Source organism: Monoraphidium neglectum, assembly GCF_000611645.1.
Source record: "Monoraphidium neglectum strain SAG 48.87 unplaced genomic scaffold scaffold01450, whole genome shotgun sequence".
NCBI lineage: Eukaryota > Viridiplantae > Chlorophyta > Chlorophyceae > Sphaeropleales > Selenastraceae > Monoraphidium > Monoraphidium neglectum.
Window position 1 is genome coordinate 1 of NW_014012178.1, and position 13,448 is coordinate 13,448.

A 13,448-nucleotide genomic window follows, 5' to 3' on the forward strand; every position below is an offset into this window, starting at 1 on the left:
CACACACACACACACGCACACACACGCACACACACATGCACGCACGCACGCACACACACACACACTCTGTTTCTCTCTCTCTCTCTCTCTCACACACACACACACAACCCGCCGCCCCCACCCTCCCTGCTCCTCCCAGGCGTCACCTCCCTGGACTTCTCCCGCCGCAACCCCAGCCTGCTGGCCGTAGGCCTGCGGGACGGCACGGTGGCCGTGCACGACGTGCGGCCCGGCGCGGCGGCGGCGCCGGTCATGCAGAGCACCGTCTCCAATGGCAAGCACGCCGGGCCCGTGTGGCAGGTGCGGCGCGCCGGATCGCGCCAAACTGCAGCTCGGGAGGACGCATTCGCGCTGCACTGAGGCCCGCGATGCTTCCCGCGGCTTTTGTCTCATAAGAGGGGGGATATCGAGAACTGCGCCGCCCCGCTCCTGCCCAGAGGCGGCACCCGGGGCGTCGGCAAGCGTGCTGGTTCCTCTTGCACGGAACCTTGCATGGGATAGGATAAAGCTGATACACGCCCCGCGGTCGCCGGCTTCTGAAGCCATCCAGGCGCATGAGGGTTGAAATTTGAATCAAAAAGACACCCTGCCGCGCCGCCCAGCCGCTCAATATCCTGCCTGAAAACCAACAGGTGCGCTGGCTGGACCGCGGCCCCGAGCGCGAGGAGGTGCTGCTGTCTATCAGCACAGACGGCCGCCTGGTGCAGTGGTCAACAGAGAAAGGCCTGGAGCACACCGTGCTGCTGCGCCTGCGCCGCGTGCCGCACCACATCGGCGGCGGCGGGCTGCCGCCCGCGCCGCGCAGGGCCGAGGAGGCGGCGGCGGCGGGAGCAGCGGCGGGTGCAACAGCGGCGCAGCAGCTGCAGCAGCGGGAGACGCAGGCGCGTGCAGACCGAGGCGCCGCGGCGGGAGATAAGCAGCAGCCGGCAGGCACGAGGCGCCCCCCTCAGCCTGACGGGCACCCCGCCCAGGAGCAGCGGCAGGAGCAGCGGGAGCAGCAGCGGGGGCGGGGGCAGCAGCGGGAGCCGCTGGTGGGTGCGGCTGTGGAGAGGGACGCGTTTATCAGCCGCTCGGCCGGCGGTCTATGCTTCGATTTCAGCCCAAGGGATGGCAGCATTTACCTGGCAGGTGAGCGGGTGATGCAGCGGGGGTTGGCGAGAGGCAAGGGGCAGGTGCGCGGGGGAGGGGAAAGGTGCTGATTGCGCACAGAGCCCAGCCGCATGCGTGTATGCAGGCCCCTGCAGAGAAGCAGGGCAGTACAGTCCTCGAATCGCCCAAGCCGGCCTTGCGGCGTGCCCGCCATGCGAGTCCGCAAGCTTGGCCGCCTCTCCGCGCCGCCCACGCACCGTCCCCTGGCCGCACGCCCCGCCAGCGTCTCACCCGCCGCCCCGCGCGCCCCTGGGCCCTCCACCCATCAGGCACCGAGGACGGCTGGGTCCACAAGTGCAGCACCTCCTACAGCGGGCAGTACCTCGAGTCGTACCGCGGCCACCTGGGGGCGGTACACCGCGTCGCCTGGTCGCCGTACCGCCAGGACCTCTTCCTGTCGGCGTCGGGGGATGGCGGCCTGAGGCTGTGGCAGGAGGGGCGCGCGGGGGCGCCGCTGATATCATTCCAGGGCGGCGGCGAGGAGGTGGTCGACGCTGCGTGGTGCCCGGGCAGCTCGACTGCGTTCGCCGCGGTGACGTCGGGCGGCAGGCTTGAGGTCTGGGACTTTGCGGCGTCGACGCTGCGGCCCGCCGCGCAGCACGTGAGCACCAAGGCGCGCGCGACGGCGGTCAGCTTTGCGCCGCGCGGCGCGCCGGTGCTCGTCGCTGGTGGGGACGCGGGCGGGCTGATGGTGTTTCGGGCCTTCAACCTTTCGGACGAGCGCGGGGAGGGGAGGGAGGCGCAGATGGCGCGGCTGGAGGAAGCCATCAGGGCCAACGCGGCCAAGGCGCCGGCTGCGGCGGCGGCGGCGACGGGGCGTGGCGGCTCCTGAGCGGCTGGTGCGTCGCTCGATTGCGGTGTTGGTTTAGTGCGTGGCTCGGTATACCTGCAGCTTCGCAACCTGCCAGGCATCACTGGGAATCTTGATGTCCCTGAGGGCATGCGTGTTGGGTGGCGTAGCCACTGTGCTGGTATGGCAGCCGTTGCAACGTTTCCTACTGTACCTCATGACAGGGTGACCTGGGCTGGTGACGCTGGGGTGATTGCCCTCCAGATAGCCGTGGTTGCCCGTACTGCGTGCTGTGTAGCGCTGCGTCCGCGAAGCCTGAACTCTTACAGTGCAAGTCACCGCTGAAAGGGTACGTCCAGGCCGCTCAGACACCAACCGACTGTCCAGCCCGATCAACAACCCATTCTGCACGTGTAACGCTTGCTGTACACATCCGTATGAATCGCATCAAATTATTTTCACCACGCCCGGGCATGCGCTCGTCAGCACCACTGCGGCGAACAGGGGTGGTGCTGCTGCTGCTGGGCTGCTGCATGCTGCTATCAGTCACAGCAGCCGGAGCGGCGCCGCAGGCCGCCAGCCCCGGACCCAGCAGCCCCTCAGGCCTGTGGCAGGCGGGCGTGCTGTGCGGCGCCGGCTGCGCCCGCGCCGCTCACCGCGCAGCGCTGCTCTCGCGTTGGCAGTCCCTGCTCGCGGGCGCGGCGGCAGCGCCGGTCGTGACGTCGGCGCCGGCGGCGCCCGGCGGCGGGCCGACGTTCTTCATCCTGGCTCGGCACCTGAAGCCCCTCGAGGCCAACTTTGAATGGGCGGCCGCATTCTGTGCCGTGAGGGGCGGCGAGCTGGCCTCCTGGCGCAACCAAGGGGAGTACGCCCGACTCGCCGCCCTCGCCCTGTCGCTGGCAAAGAGCAAGGGCGCGGTGTTCCACGCATATGTCGGCGCGGCGCAGACCCCCGGCGCGGCCGAGCCCGCCGGCGGCTGGGTGTGGGCGGCAGGGGGCGCGCCGGTGGGCGTGGGGTTTCCCTGGGCGCGCGGCGAGCCCAACTCGCACAACGGCGGCGGGCAGAAGGGGCACTCCGAGGACTGCGCTGTGGTGGCGACGTACCACGGCGCTGCCCAGGCGGCCGCGCTGGTCGACGACTTTCCGTGCAACTACGGCACCGCGGACGGCAAGTTTCAGTCTGGGGGCTACGACCCCAAGCTCACGGTCGCGTGCCGGCTTGGCAGCTGAGCGACAAGCGCGCAGCACAGGCGGACGCAGCGGCGCGGGCGTCGGGCGGTCGGACTCGCGCGGCTTCGACGTCAAATGTGCGAGCAGCAAGTCCAGCAGGCTCTGGCGCGCTTGCGGCAGCTGGGTTTGTTTATTGAGGTTATGCTTGCACGCTTAATTCATCGTACGCAAAATATTGCTTCATTTTTCCAGCAGCATTACCCTATTTCTGGTCTCTTCGAGCAACAGTAGGCGATTGGCGCGAGATCAGATACGTGATCAGGTTGCTGCGCTCCAAAACTGGCCAGGAGTCTTCAAGATGGCACCTAAGGAGGAATATAAGGCAAGCGTCTGCAGAGGCAGGCTGTGCCTAGGCCGCGTGCATTGAGGCGGAGTTGCTGGCACAACCCGGAAACTGATAGCCACAGTAACGACTCGTTGATGCTTCGGAGCCTCCGGCACTGTAGCATTGTCTATGAATTGCTGAAGCGTTTCGATTAGGGGCGTTTTGTTGCCCGGCTAGCACTAAGCTGGCGGCGTGTGAATGCAGCGGCGGCTGTGTCGCACATACTTACAACATACACATCGCCATGGATTGGGCCGCTGACCCAACACCCCCCATCTTCCTCATTGCTTGCGCAGCCCAAGTCTAACAGCAAATCTGAGATGAACAAGCCGAAGGGCGGCAAGGCAAAGGACGCCAAGCGCGCAGCCGACAAGGAAAAGAAGGCGGCCAAGGCTGGGACCGCGCCCGGCGGCATTCCCTTCAGCAAAAAATAGAGCGAGCCGCCCACTTACCACCAATAATACCACCAATCAAAGCCAGTAACAAGGAACCCGGCCTGTCTGCTGATGCTGGCCAGAAATAGGGGCGTCGGTTCGGTCCTTGGTGCAGCACCAGGCCTGCACGGACACAGAAGGGGCAGCTGCTGCCTGCAGGTCGCATCTGCATAAGCCGAAAGTCGCCCGTGCTGATTAACCGGCGGCGCCAGGCAAAATCAAGCAACTTAGCCTGCTTGGGCGCTTGAGGCGGTTTGGAGACATTGAATGCCTGGCGGCGGCTGCCGTGCCATGCGGTGCCGTGGCCGCTGCCGTGGCCGCTGCCGTGGCGTGCACCAGAGCAGCGCCTGCAGGTCAGCGGCACAGCTACCGTCATCCACGGGTAAGGCCAGCGGCAGATGTGGCCATCAATCGCCTCAACATCAACAAATACAAGGGCCACCTGCCGCCCTGGGCCCTGTGCAGCCAAGTCTGGAGCGTCAGCTGCTGCAGTGCTACAACACTGCCCTGCTGGCAAATATAGACAGCGGGGTGCTGCATGCGCTGAGGTGCAGCAACTGTTGGAGGACAGCAAACAAGTGTCTGCTGCGCTGCGCGCCAACCCATTCTAATGACCATATCAGGATGTACGCTATGTCTTGAGGCCATCAGTAAGCTGACTTTGCAATTACAGAGCAAGCTAATTGTCTAGGCTGCAATTCACCAGAAAGGTATCAAAAGAATGCAAGCTCAACCAAATTGCTTGCTGTTGTATTTGCTTGTGGGGCACCACCCCTCCGTCGCTTGATGCTGCTGTCATGATGCTGGCCCATGCGCAAGGAGAGCTTGACCTGCTCACCTGGTGTCACATACAACACACTTGCAAGCACAATATTCGATGAAAGCTACTGTGCAGAAACCTCAGCCTCGCAGGCCACAGGCCATCAGTTGCCGCCTGCTCCAAGCATAAAGCTTGCCTGCTGCACACGCTCCACTGAGATGACTGCCCACTGGCAGCTGAGAGGCTCCCGCAAAAAGTCTGGGGTGACCTCAAGCACATAAAGCAAGCTTGCAAACACAGCCTTGCTGGTATGCAGTTGCACAAAAACGGGAAGGGAAGGTTGCGGTGAATATACAAGTGCGAGCATGGCTTCTGCAGTATCATCAGAGGGCTGATCGATGAACCTCAGGCGGGGTTGATGTGTATGCACGCAAGAAAGCGGCAGCAGGGCAAAGCTGTGTGCAGGTGCATATCTTCGACCATCATCCGCTGCAGGTCAAAGCATGCACCCCTGCGCCCTGGCAGCCACCAATGAAGTCACTCTCACAAGCTGCTGCTGGCCGCATGGGAGGCAGCAACGGCTAACAACAAAGTGCTTGGCTTTCAAGTGGGCAGGATTGCGAATCTCGACAAGGCAAATCTTTGGAATGCGGGCCTGGACTGGCCTGGCTGTGTGCGTAGGCGAGACGTGTGCAGAGAGTATGTGCCGGCTGCGTGTGGAAAACTGAATGATCAGGGTGGCAATGACCAAACTCACGCTGCATACGCAGGTGCGGCAGCAAGGGGCGCATGGCACTTTGTATTGCATTTTACCTCCAGGCCAATATGTCAGCAGCGCCTCTCAGCAGCATGCGGCGGCCCGGTGGTGGCCACCACCGCCACCCACCACCTGTCGCCCTGTATGTCCGAGGGGCCACCATCACCACCCGTGGGCATTGCCGCACTAAAATGTAGAATGGAGGATGCATGGTCAAAAGCTGCGGGCAGGGGGTAAACACTCTGCAGACTTTAGGCAAATGCCAGTGAGTGTGCAGTTCTGGATGTGTGTGCAACGAGAAACTGGACTTAGAGTGGAGGGGCAAAGAGATGCGCAACAAATGTGGTGACCCACTTGCGCACAGCAGCGCCACGCAGGCTTAAGAGCCGAAAGCAGGATGCGACACGGGACCCGTGGAGGATGCAAGCGGCTTAAAGGGATGGCTGATGCTGCAAGCGATTGGAAGGGATGTGAGACGCAGGAGTGCTAAAGAAAGGCATCAGGGAAAGACCCACAGTAATCCTGGTGTTAAAAGTCGCGTTCGACAGGCCAACAACCTCTGGGTGCGCATTGACGATGCGCAAACGTGCTAAGATAGCAAATGGGAACAAGCGCCGTGTGAGTGTGCGCCTTTGTGCCGCCTGCCCAGCGTTGCGAGGCAGGTGCGACATGCTCTTGCATGTTTGCACACACATCTCCGCCTTTGCGTGAAAGTGAGGTCAAGGGTGCATTACGCGCCCGCACTGGCGCTCCCTGCACTGGGCAAGGCTCTATCTCTTGGTCGACGCCGGCCGTACAATGCGTGGCAAACCAAGTATACTGAACGCCATGCTGAAGCCACGCAGCCGCAGGGCAAACCTGCTTCAAAGACACACGTCAACGTGTGTGTCGCGCATTTCGGGGACCTGGCCCCCTCAAGAGATGAAAGAGATCAGAGGGGAATGGAAGTCTGCACAGATGTGGTGCTGCAAGCGAACTTGTGAATGGTTTAAGATCCTTGCCACTTCCAAGGCTGTGGTGGGTGTTGGGCGGGTAAATAATGGAGTATGCCAAGGAAGGGCAAGGCGCTCGACCTCAGACGATCTTGACAGCGGCAGTGATGCCGTGCGCTGCTCAGGGCCCGCCGGCAAGGCAGTGGCATACTTAAAGCCAGCAGTGATGTATAGGTCCAGATGGATTTGAACGCCCAGAGGTCGGTGACAGGCTGCCACGGCCTCGTCAGCGGTCGTGATGGAGGGGGGTCGCGGCAGCCGACGCTGCCGCCGCCCGCAGTGCGGTCGCCTTTGCGATCGTGTTTGCCATGGGCTTGACGGGCATACCCCCAACGGCCCCGGGGCCAGCAGCACTGGCGGCAAACGACACGATAGTCCCCAGGTCACTGCCGGGGGCCGTCCAGGGGTTCAAAGCAGGCCCCGTAACCCGAACCTGAGAAGAAGCTCCCTCGAGAAGCCCCCCGGCAAACAGCTTCCAGGGCGTGTCGCCGCCTTGCGGGTCATATTTGATCCCCAGGCACTTGCTGAGGGACTCGCAGACCGCCTGGGCGTCTTCGAATGAGATGTAATCAAGGGGTTCTGCGGTGTCAGGGGCTATGCCGAGGTTTGCCCAATCGCTCTCGTGGGCATAGTAGGCCGAATACGTCCCAAGCTTGACCTGCATGTTTGAGCGCGGCGCGCATGGACGTGGGCGCCAGAGTTGCGCGGAAGCGGTGCGATGTTGATCATGCGTGCGGCGAAGAACGGAGGTTTCAGCACAAGGGGTTGGAGGCCTCTCAGAGCGGTTGGCGGTAATCGGTAAGCAGAGTGCATCGTCATCTCCCAACATGTGTACTAGCTTGCTGATTCCTTCAACTCACATACAAGCCAGCCCATGCTTGTGCATTTGGCACAGCTGATCGTCAGGTCCTGCATCCGCTTCAGGGCCTGAAGCGGGTTTCCCTGCTGGTGCCTGTTGCTGGCCATCACCGCTGCTAGCCCGCGTGCGTGTGCAGCCACCACCCACCTGGAACAGCACTTTGGGGCTGACATCTGCGTTGCTGAAATTCAATGGGGGCGCCAGCCCCAGCAGCCGCAGCTTGCACCTCTCTCCCTCTGGCCATGCAGAGCGGAACTCCCAGTACTGTGCGGTGCAAGGGGGGTTTGCAAGGGTGGATAGGGGAAGAGGCCTGGAATGCAATTGCACCCTCCAAGGGCGGCCAGCATCTGGCCTGGCAGCAAGGATTGTGGCTGGGGGCGTTTGAGGGTAAGAGAGAGCCCCAGCTGCATGCGCGAGTGCGGAGGGTCCCAAGCGGCCAGCCCGCTCCCAAGATGCAAAAACAAACCTGGCATCCATTGTCGTCGCCGCCTGCAGCGGCGCACGCAGCCGCGCACGCAGCGGCCGTCGTTGAGGCAGCGGAGGCGGTCAGTGCGGTGGGGTCCATGCTGACTGTGTCGAAGCGGTTTGAGCTGGCGCCACCGCTGGACTGGAACTGGCTGACGCAATCCTCTGCTCGGGTCGAGCCCTGCGTGTCACATAATGATGAGAGTGCGGTTGGCAAGCAGCAAACATGTAAGATTATTGGCGATTTTGGTCAGATCAATCCCTGGGTGTTTGACGGTGCTCTGGGTGGGGAAGCGCCTTGCCCCTGACCAGCCAGTGGTATCGAGCTGCGTTGTCCAGGGTGCCTCCAGTGAGCAGGTTCAGCCTGCTTGATGGCAGGATGTTGTGCCCCGCGTGCCCCAGCCACATGATTGATCAAAACAGCTGCAAAAGGGCGCCTGCGCGTGCGCCCTCATTTGCAAGCGCAATCCGGCCCCTGGTCGCGTGCCCCCTCACCATCCGCGAAACCATGCCCGCGCCGCACGTTGTGCACGCCATGGCGCCCATCCCGCTGCTGTACGTGTCGTAGCCACACATCGCGCACGCCGGCTTCAGGGGGTTGATGCTGCCCCCGGGGGCGCCGTAGCCCGGCATGCACACGCTGCAGTCCGACACCAGGTTGGCGCCGTAAAACGTGGTGTAGGTGCCATTGGGGCAGGCGTCGCAGGGCTGGGGGCCGAGCTGCTCCTTGAACCTGCCGAGCGGGCAGGGCGTCGCGGCGCCGTTCCCGCCGTCCGTCCAGCCGCTCTCAAACTCGCACGCCTCGAGCGCCGTCGCGCCGTCGTCGGCCGTCGTTCTGCCGAGGCCGCATGCCGTGCAGGGCTCCCTGGCGAGGCCGGCCGACCAGGATCCCATCTCGCAGATGCGGACCTCTTTTGCGTAGTAGCCATAGCCCGGGTCGGTCACGCACGCAGCCTCGCCCTGAGACGCTGTTTGGTTGCGCGTGCCCATGTGGTCAAGGCAGGGGAGGCAGTCCACCCTCTGCAGGCCCCACGTCGCCGTGTTGGAGGCGTACGTATCCGCAGGGCACGGCCAGGCGCTCCACACCCCGGCGGATACGCCAGAGCCGTAGCCGGCGGGGACATAGCACTGGTCGCTGTGGATGGAGGCGTTGCCCTCGGTAAGGAAGCCGTTGCCGCACGCCAGGCAGGGGAGGCGGTTCCAGCCAGGGCTGTACCTGCAAGCACATCCACCGGCGGGCAAAGGATGGGGTTTAGTGTGGAAGGGCTGATGGCTTTGGTGGAGGAAAGTATCATCTGATGAGCGATAACGGCACTGGGAGCGGTGGTCCCTTCATGCTGGTGTTGGCTCATTAACATTACAATCATCAACAGGCACCACTGCCACCGACGTGCACTCAATATTGACGGCTTGTGCCGGCTTAGGTTGGTGCAAGAGGCGCGACGCGTATCCAGCGAGTGGTGGGGGAAGGGGGATGCAGGGAGAGGGCTGCGCCATGCCCCTGGGCGGGGCCCAAAGCTCACCATCCGACATGGCAAATTGAGGAGGCATTTGTGACGGGGTCGAGCCCGTAGCCAGGCGGGTTGCGGCAGTCATCCATCGACACGGCCCCCTGGGTGTCAGTTATGGACCCCTGGGGGCACTGGATGCACGGCTGGCTGGTGCCCGGCGTCCAGACCAGGCCGCCGGGGCCAAAGCTGTAGCGATCGCATGGCGTCGTGTTGCCCTGGGCATCCACTCCGTAGCCAGGCTCCAGGACTGAACATAATAGGCGGGCGCCGCAGGCAGGGGAGGGGGGGTTGCCAGACAAGGTGATTGAAGGGGCAACAGGTAGGCGGGGATGCCTCCAGCAGCAAGTCGCGGGTTGGCTTCGCATCAATTGCCATCGCGCACGCCGTGCTTCCCCGGGGCTGGCCAGCTGGCCACTTGCAATCCATTGCATCGCATCAGCGCCCTGGATGGCGTGCACCCAGCAAGACTCACGGTTGCAGCTCTCGGGCTCAACCGACGCCGTCTTCTGGGTGGTGATGCCGTCTGCGCAGGGCTTGCAATTCTCGTTGGAAACCGTGTTTTTGTAGAATCCGAGCGGGCAAGGCACCGCCTTGCCAGCATCAAAGTAGTACCCTTTTGCAGCCGTGCACGCCATTGCTGAGCTGGCGCCAGCAACCACGGTCGTCAGGCCACCCGGGCACGCGCGGCAGCCCCAGGGCACGGCGCCCGGCGCAACCGCCCTGGCGGGCGCCTTGGTGAAGCCGCTGGGGTTGTAGGTGCCGGCCGGGCACTGCACAGCGTTGCCGGCGGTGTTGCCGGGACGCACCCAACCATAGCCGGCCTTGGCGACTAAACAACAGAGGGGTGCGGTGAGAAACGGCCGGACAGAGTTGGCGGGGCAATTGTAAGGTTTCTAGACACCCGCTGTTCGGTTGCCGGCCAAGCACACAGGCGAGGTCCTCGGTGCCCTCTTTGCCTGGCGTGCATGGCACTGAAGCATCGCCCATACTGCACAGCGGACCGGCGGGAGCTCAACAAGTGAGCACTCACAGCAGTCGCCGGGGGACCTCGCGTACATGGACTTGGTGGTGGTGCCGTTCACGCACTCCACGCGGTTGACGACGCCGCCGACGGAACCCGTGCAGTAGTAGCCCCAGCCGCAGGCCGTGCACTTGGCCGTGGCGGAGTCCCAATAGAAGCCGCCCAAGCACGTGGGCTCCCAGACTGAGGGCGTGTCAGGGTGCGAGGGGGGAAGGGAGGATGGGGAAGTGGGGGGGGGCTGTCGGTGGGGTGGTGCGGATGGGAGCGAAGGAGGGGCCGCACTGGCTGCGCAGAGCCTGAGATCGCGGCGCATATGTCACTGGCAGTGCCCGTGCCGCTGTGCAGGGGGGGGGGCGGGGCCGCCACGGTTGGTTGGTTGGCTGCAGCGGTGACGTCAGTCCCGCCTATGAGATAGGCTCTCCGCCCTGCCACGCCGCCACTGTTATACTGCTGCAGCCTCTATGCGCCAGCATCCTCAGCACCCGCTGTCCCCCCCCATCGCCTCCCAGCACTCTGCCGTCTGCTGCACCCACTCCACGCCCCCCATCCGTCCAGGCGCCGGCTGAGGGCCTGCACCTTCAAGTACGACCAGCCGCATCCAGAAGCAACCACCGCCACCGCGCCCTCATATGTTTCCGACATTCGTTGCCGCTCTGCCCGCAATGCGTCCGCCCAAATACAACCCCTGGAAACTCACAGCACACGTTTGACTTGACGATCAATTTGTAGTTGGTTTCGCACGTCAGGCACAGCAAAGCGTACTTGCCGGACAGCCAGCGGTACGAGCATGTGGCGCAGTTTGGAACCACTGCGCGGCACGTCTGGCCAGCCGCCATCGGCTCCATCCTGGAAGATGCCGCGACAACATGCAGGCCTTGTGCGGCCAGGGTGAGCAGCAGCCATATCAGCGGCGTCGCGCAGCGGAGCAGGGCTTTGGGGGGGGGGTGCGGGGCGGAGGGGAGGGCAGGGGAGTGGCCGAGTAAAAAAAACTGCTACGCAGCATGGCGTTGGCCAAACGCAAACCTGGCCTATGGGGTTATTGATCGATTCTTAACAAAAGTTGCATGTTGTTCTGCATTTTTCAGGGTTGTGAGCCACCACTGCAGTTCCCCTATGATGTGTTGTGTCACGGACACTGGACACCGGATTGGAATGACGTGAGTCACAGCTCTTGCGTCGCCGTATACCGCGCCGGCACGCTGTACCTTTTCCGCGATGCACTACGACTGTCAGCTCGCTCTTACCTCTCGGGCTTCCCCCTTGAGGCCTCATCTTGTTTTTCACCAATTGGCTGACCGTCAGTGGTCCGGCCACCGACCTTGCGACTGGGGGCAAGTTGGGACGTTTGAAGGGAAACGTGTAATCAATAAAAGGGGCCCTGATGTTATGGCTCGGTCGATCAACGTGTTTCGGGCAGCGACTGAAGCACGGTACGCGACTGCGTCGGAGTACTGTTGAGGATATCAAGTATTGTGCGCTAAGCAACTTAAATTGCTTCCCAGATTGAGTTGTGTCGGGGCCAGGTCGCCCTCCACAAGTGCAGGGGCAGGCATGGGACTGCATTTGCCCATTCCGCTGCCTCCTGCCCGTCATCTTGGCAAACGGAGGCACCACATTGGTCACGCGCGGCACGACCAGTGCACTCACTTTTAGGGAGCACATTTCTCGAGATGGTCGTTGATCGGATGGCCAGCAGCATCCAAGGTTAAATAGGGAGCCTTGGCTGCTTCTCGGCAATAGCCCCGCCCTTGCCCCAGGCTGGGTCCCGCCATCTCACAGGTGTCCCCCTCCCCTTTCAGGTTCGAGCTTCCTGAGGCATGAAGGCCGTCCCACCGTCGCTGATGCTGCACTGTTCTCTGTACTGCCTGACAAGTGCAGCGCCCACTCGTCACAGCACAGCTGCAAGACGCGCTTACAAGCAGGGTGCACGGCGCAACAGCCCGGCCAAAGCGCACAGGGCCGGGGCGCGCGGGGGCGTGGCACCCAAAGGGCGGCACGGCAAGCTCTGTGACCGCCCCGGGGGCCTGACTGGCGGCTGGCTGACGATGCAGGCGGTCGGTGCGTGCGAGCTGGCAGGAGGGGCGAGTGAAGGGGCAGAGCCCTTGCAGGTGGCGCTCCTATTTGCGTCCGGTGGCTGGGGCCTTGGCACGAGCCTTCACCTTTTGAAAACGTGGGCGCGAGGTGGCGCGGGGGAGGACGGCGTGAGGGGCCGAAGGGACGTTCGGGACCGCCGATGGGGCCGCGTGGCAGCAGCCATGCAAGCTGCACGCCTAGCAGCCGCTCGCCGACCCGCTTGATGCCGCGTGCATGTGTGTGCGCGCGCTCGAGCACTGGCCGTGCCCCACCGCCCACCTCGCTCTCCTGAGTGGCGTGCAGCAGGATGGCGGCCGGCATGGCTGAGGGGTTGTAGGCTTGGAAGCCACGGCTCCAGTCGTAGCTCTGTGTGTGTGGAGGGGGTTAAAGGGTGTGAGTGAGGTTGTGTTGCAGGTGTTGTTGTGTTGCTGCGTGTGTTGCACACGCGCGCATGCGTGCACATGTGTGTGTGTGTGTGTGTGTAAGTGTGTGTGTGTGTGCAAGCGTGCGCGTGTGGGTGCGCGAGCGTGCGTGTGTGTGTGTATGATAGGGACAAGAGACAGCACTGAAGATGACGAAATTGTAGAAGCCGCTGAATGATGTTTGACCGCTCACAGGGGGCCGACCGGCCCCCTGTGGTGGCATGGGTGCGTTGCAGCTCCATTCGCAGCGCTGAATTCCAGCCAAGCGCACGCACGCCACTTGTGACAGTTGCACGGCCGCATCGCCCCGCGTCCGCGTACACAATGCAAACGTACGCCATGAACGGCCCCATGCCCATGTGAAGACCACCCAAACAACGCACACACACGTACGAGTATGTGTTACCACAAACACATACAAACCGTAACACACACACGCACACACACACATACACACACTCACACGCAAACCCGCACGTCGCGGCGCCACCCACCACCGCGTACGCGTAGATGCTGCCGTCGCTGTTGAACGCGCCGCAGGGGATGGGCGCGGGGTCGGCCCCGTACATGCACTTCTGCATGGCCTTCAGCCGCTGCTTGGAGTCCTTGTCCCAGAAGTTGTAGGTGCCGTCGGAGCCCGCCGTCACAAACGTGCCAAACT

At 63.2% G+C, this 13,448-nt stretch overlaps 3 protein-coding genes across 3 annotated transcripts; 2 read left to right on the forward strand and 1 right to left on the reverse strand.

Annotated features, from left to right (window-relative positions):
• Window positions 1-252: 252 nt before the first annotated feature.
• MNEG_7919 (WD repeat-containing protein 78) lies at window positions 253-1,981 on the forward strand (the record flags this gene model as incomplete). Its single annotated transcript, XM_014043606.1, has 3 exons — window positions 253-300; window positions 633-1,128; window positions 1,419-1,981. The coding sequence occupies 3 exons, from the start codon at window positions 253-255 to the stop codon at window positions 1,979-1,981; spliced, it is 1,107 nt and encodes a 368-aa protein (XP_013899060.1).
• Window positions 1,982-2,412: 431 nt separating this feature from the next.
• Window positions 2,413-3,927, forward strand: MNEG_7920 (hypothetical protein; the record flags this gene model as incomplete). The annotated part of the gene is made up of 2 exons (XM_014043607.1): window positions 2,413-3,144; window positions 3,790-3,927. The coding sequence occupies 2 exons, from the start codon at window positions 2,413-2,415 to the stop codon at window positions 3,925-3,927; spliced, it is 870 nt and encodes a 289-aa protein (XP_013899061.1).
• Window positions 3,928-8,010: 4,083 nt separating this feature from the next.
• MNEG_7921 (Rae1-like protein) lies at window positions 8,011-13,368 on the reverse strand (the record flags this gene model as incomplete). Its single annotated transcript, XM_014043608.1, has 7 exons — window positions 8,011-8,022; window positions 8,256-8,976; window positions 9,284-9,518; window positions 9,744-10,100; window positions 10,302-10,475; window positions 12,638-12,731; window positions 13,282-13,368. 7 exons carry the CDS (start codon window positions 13,366-13,368, stop codon window positions 8,011-8,013), a joined length of 1,680 nt encoding a protein of 559 aa, XP_013899062.1.
• Between the last annotated feature and the right edge of the window lie 80 nt (window positions 13,369-13,448).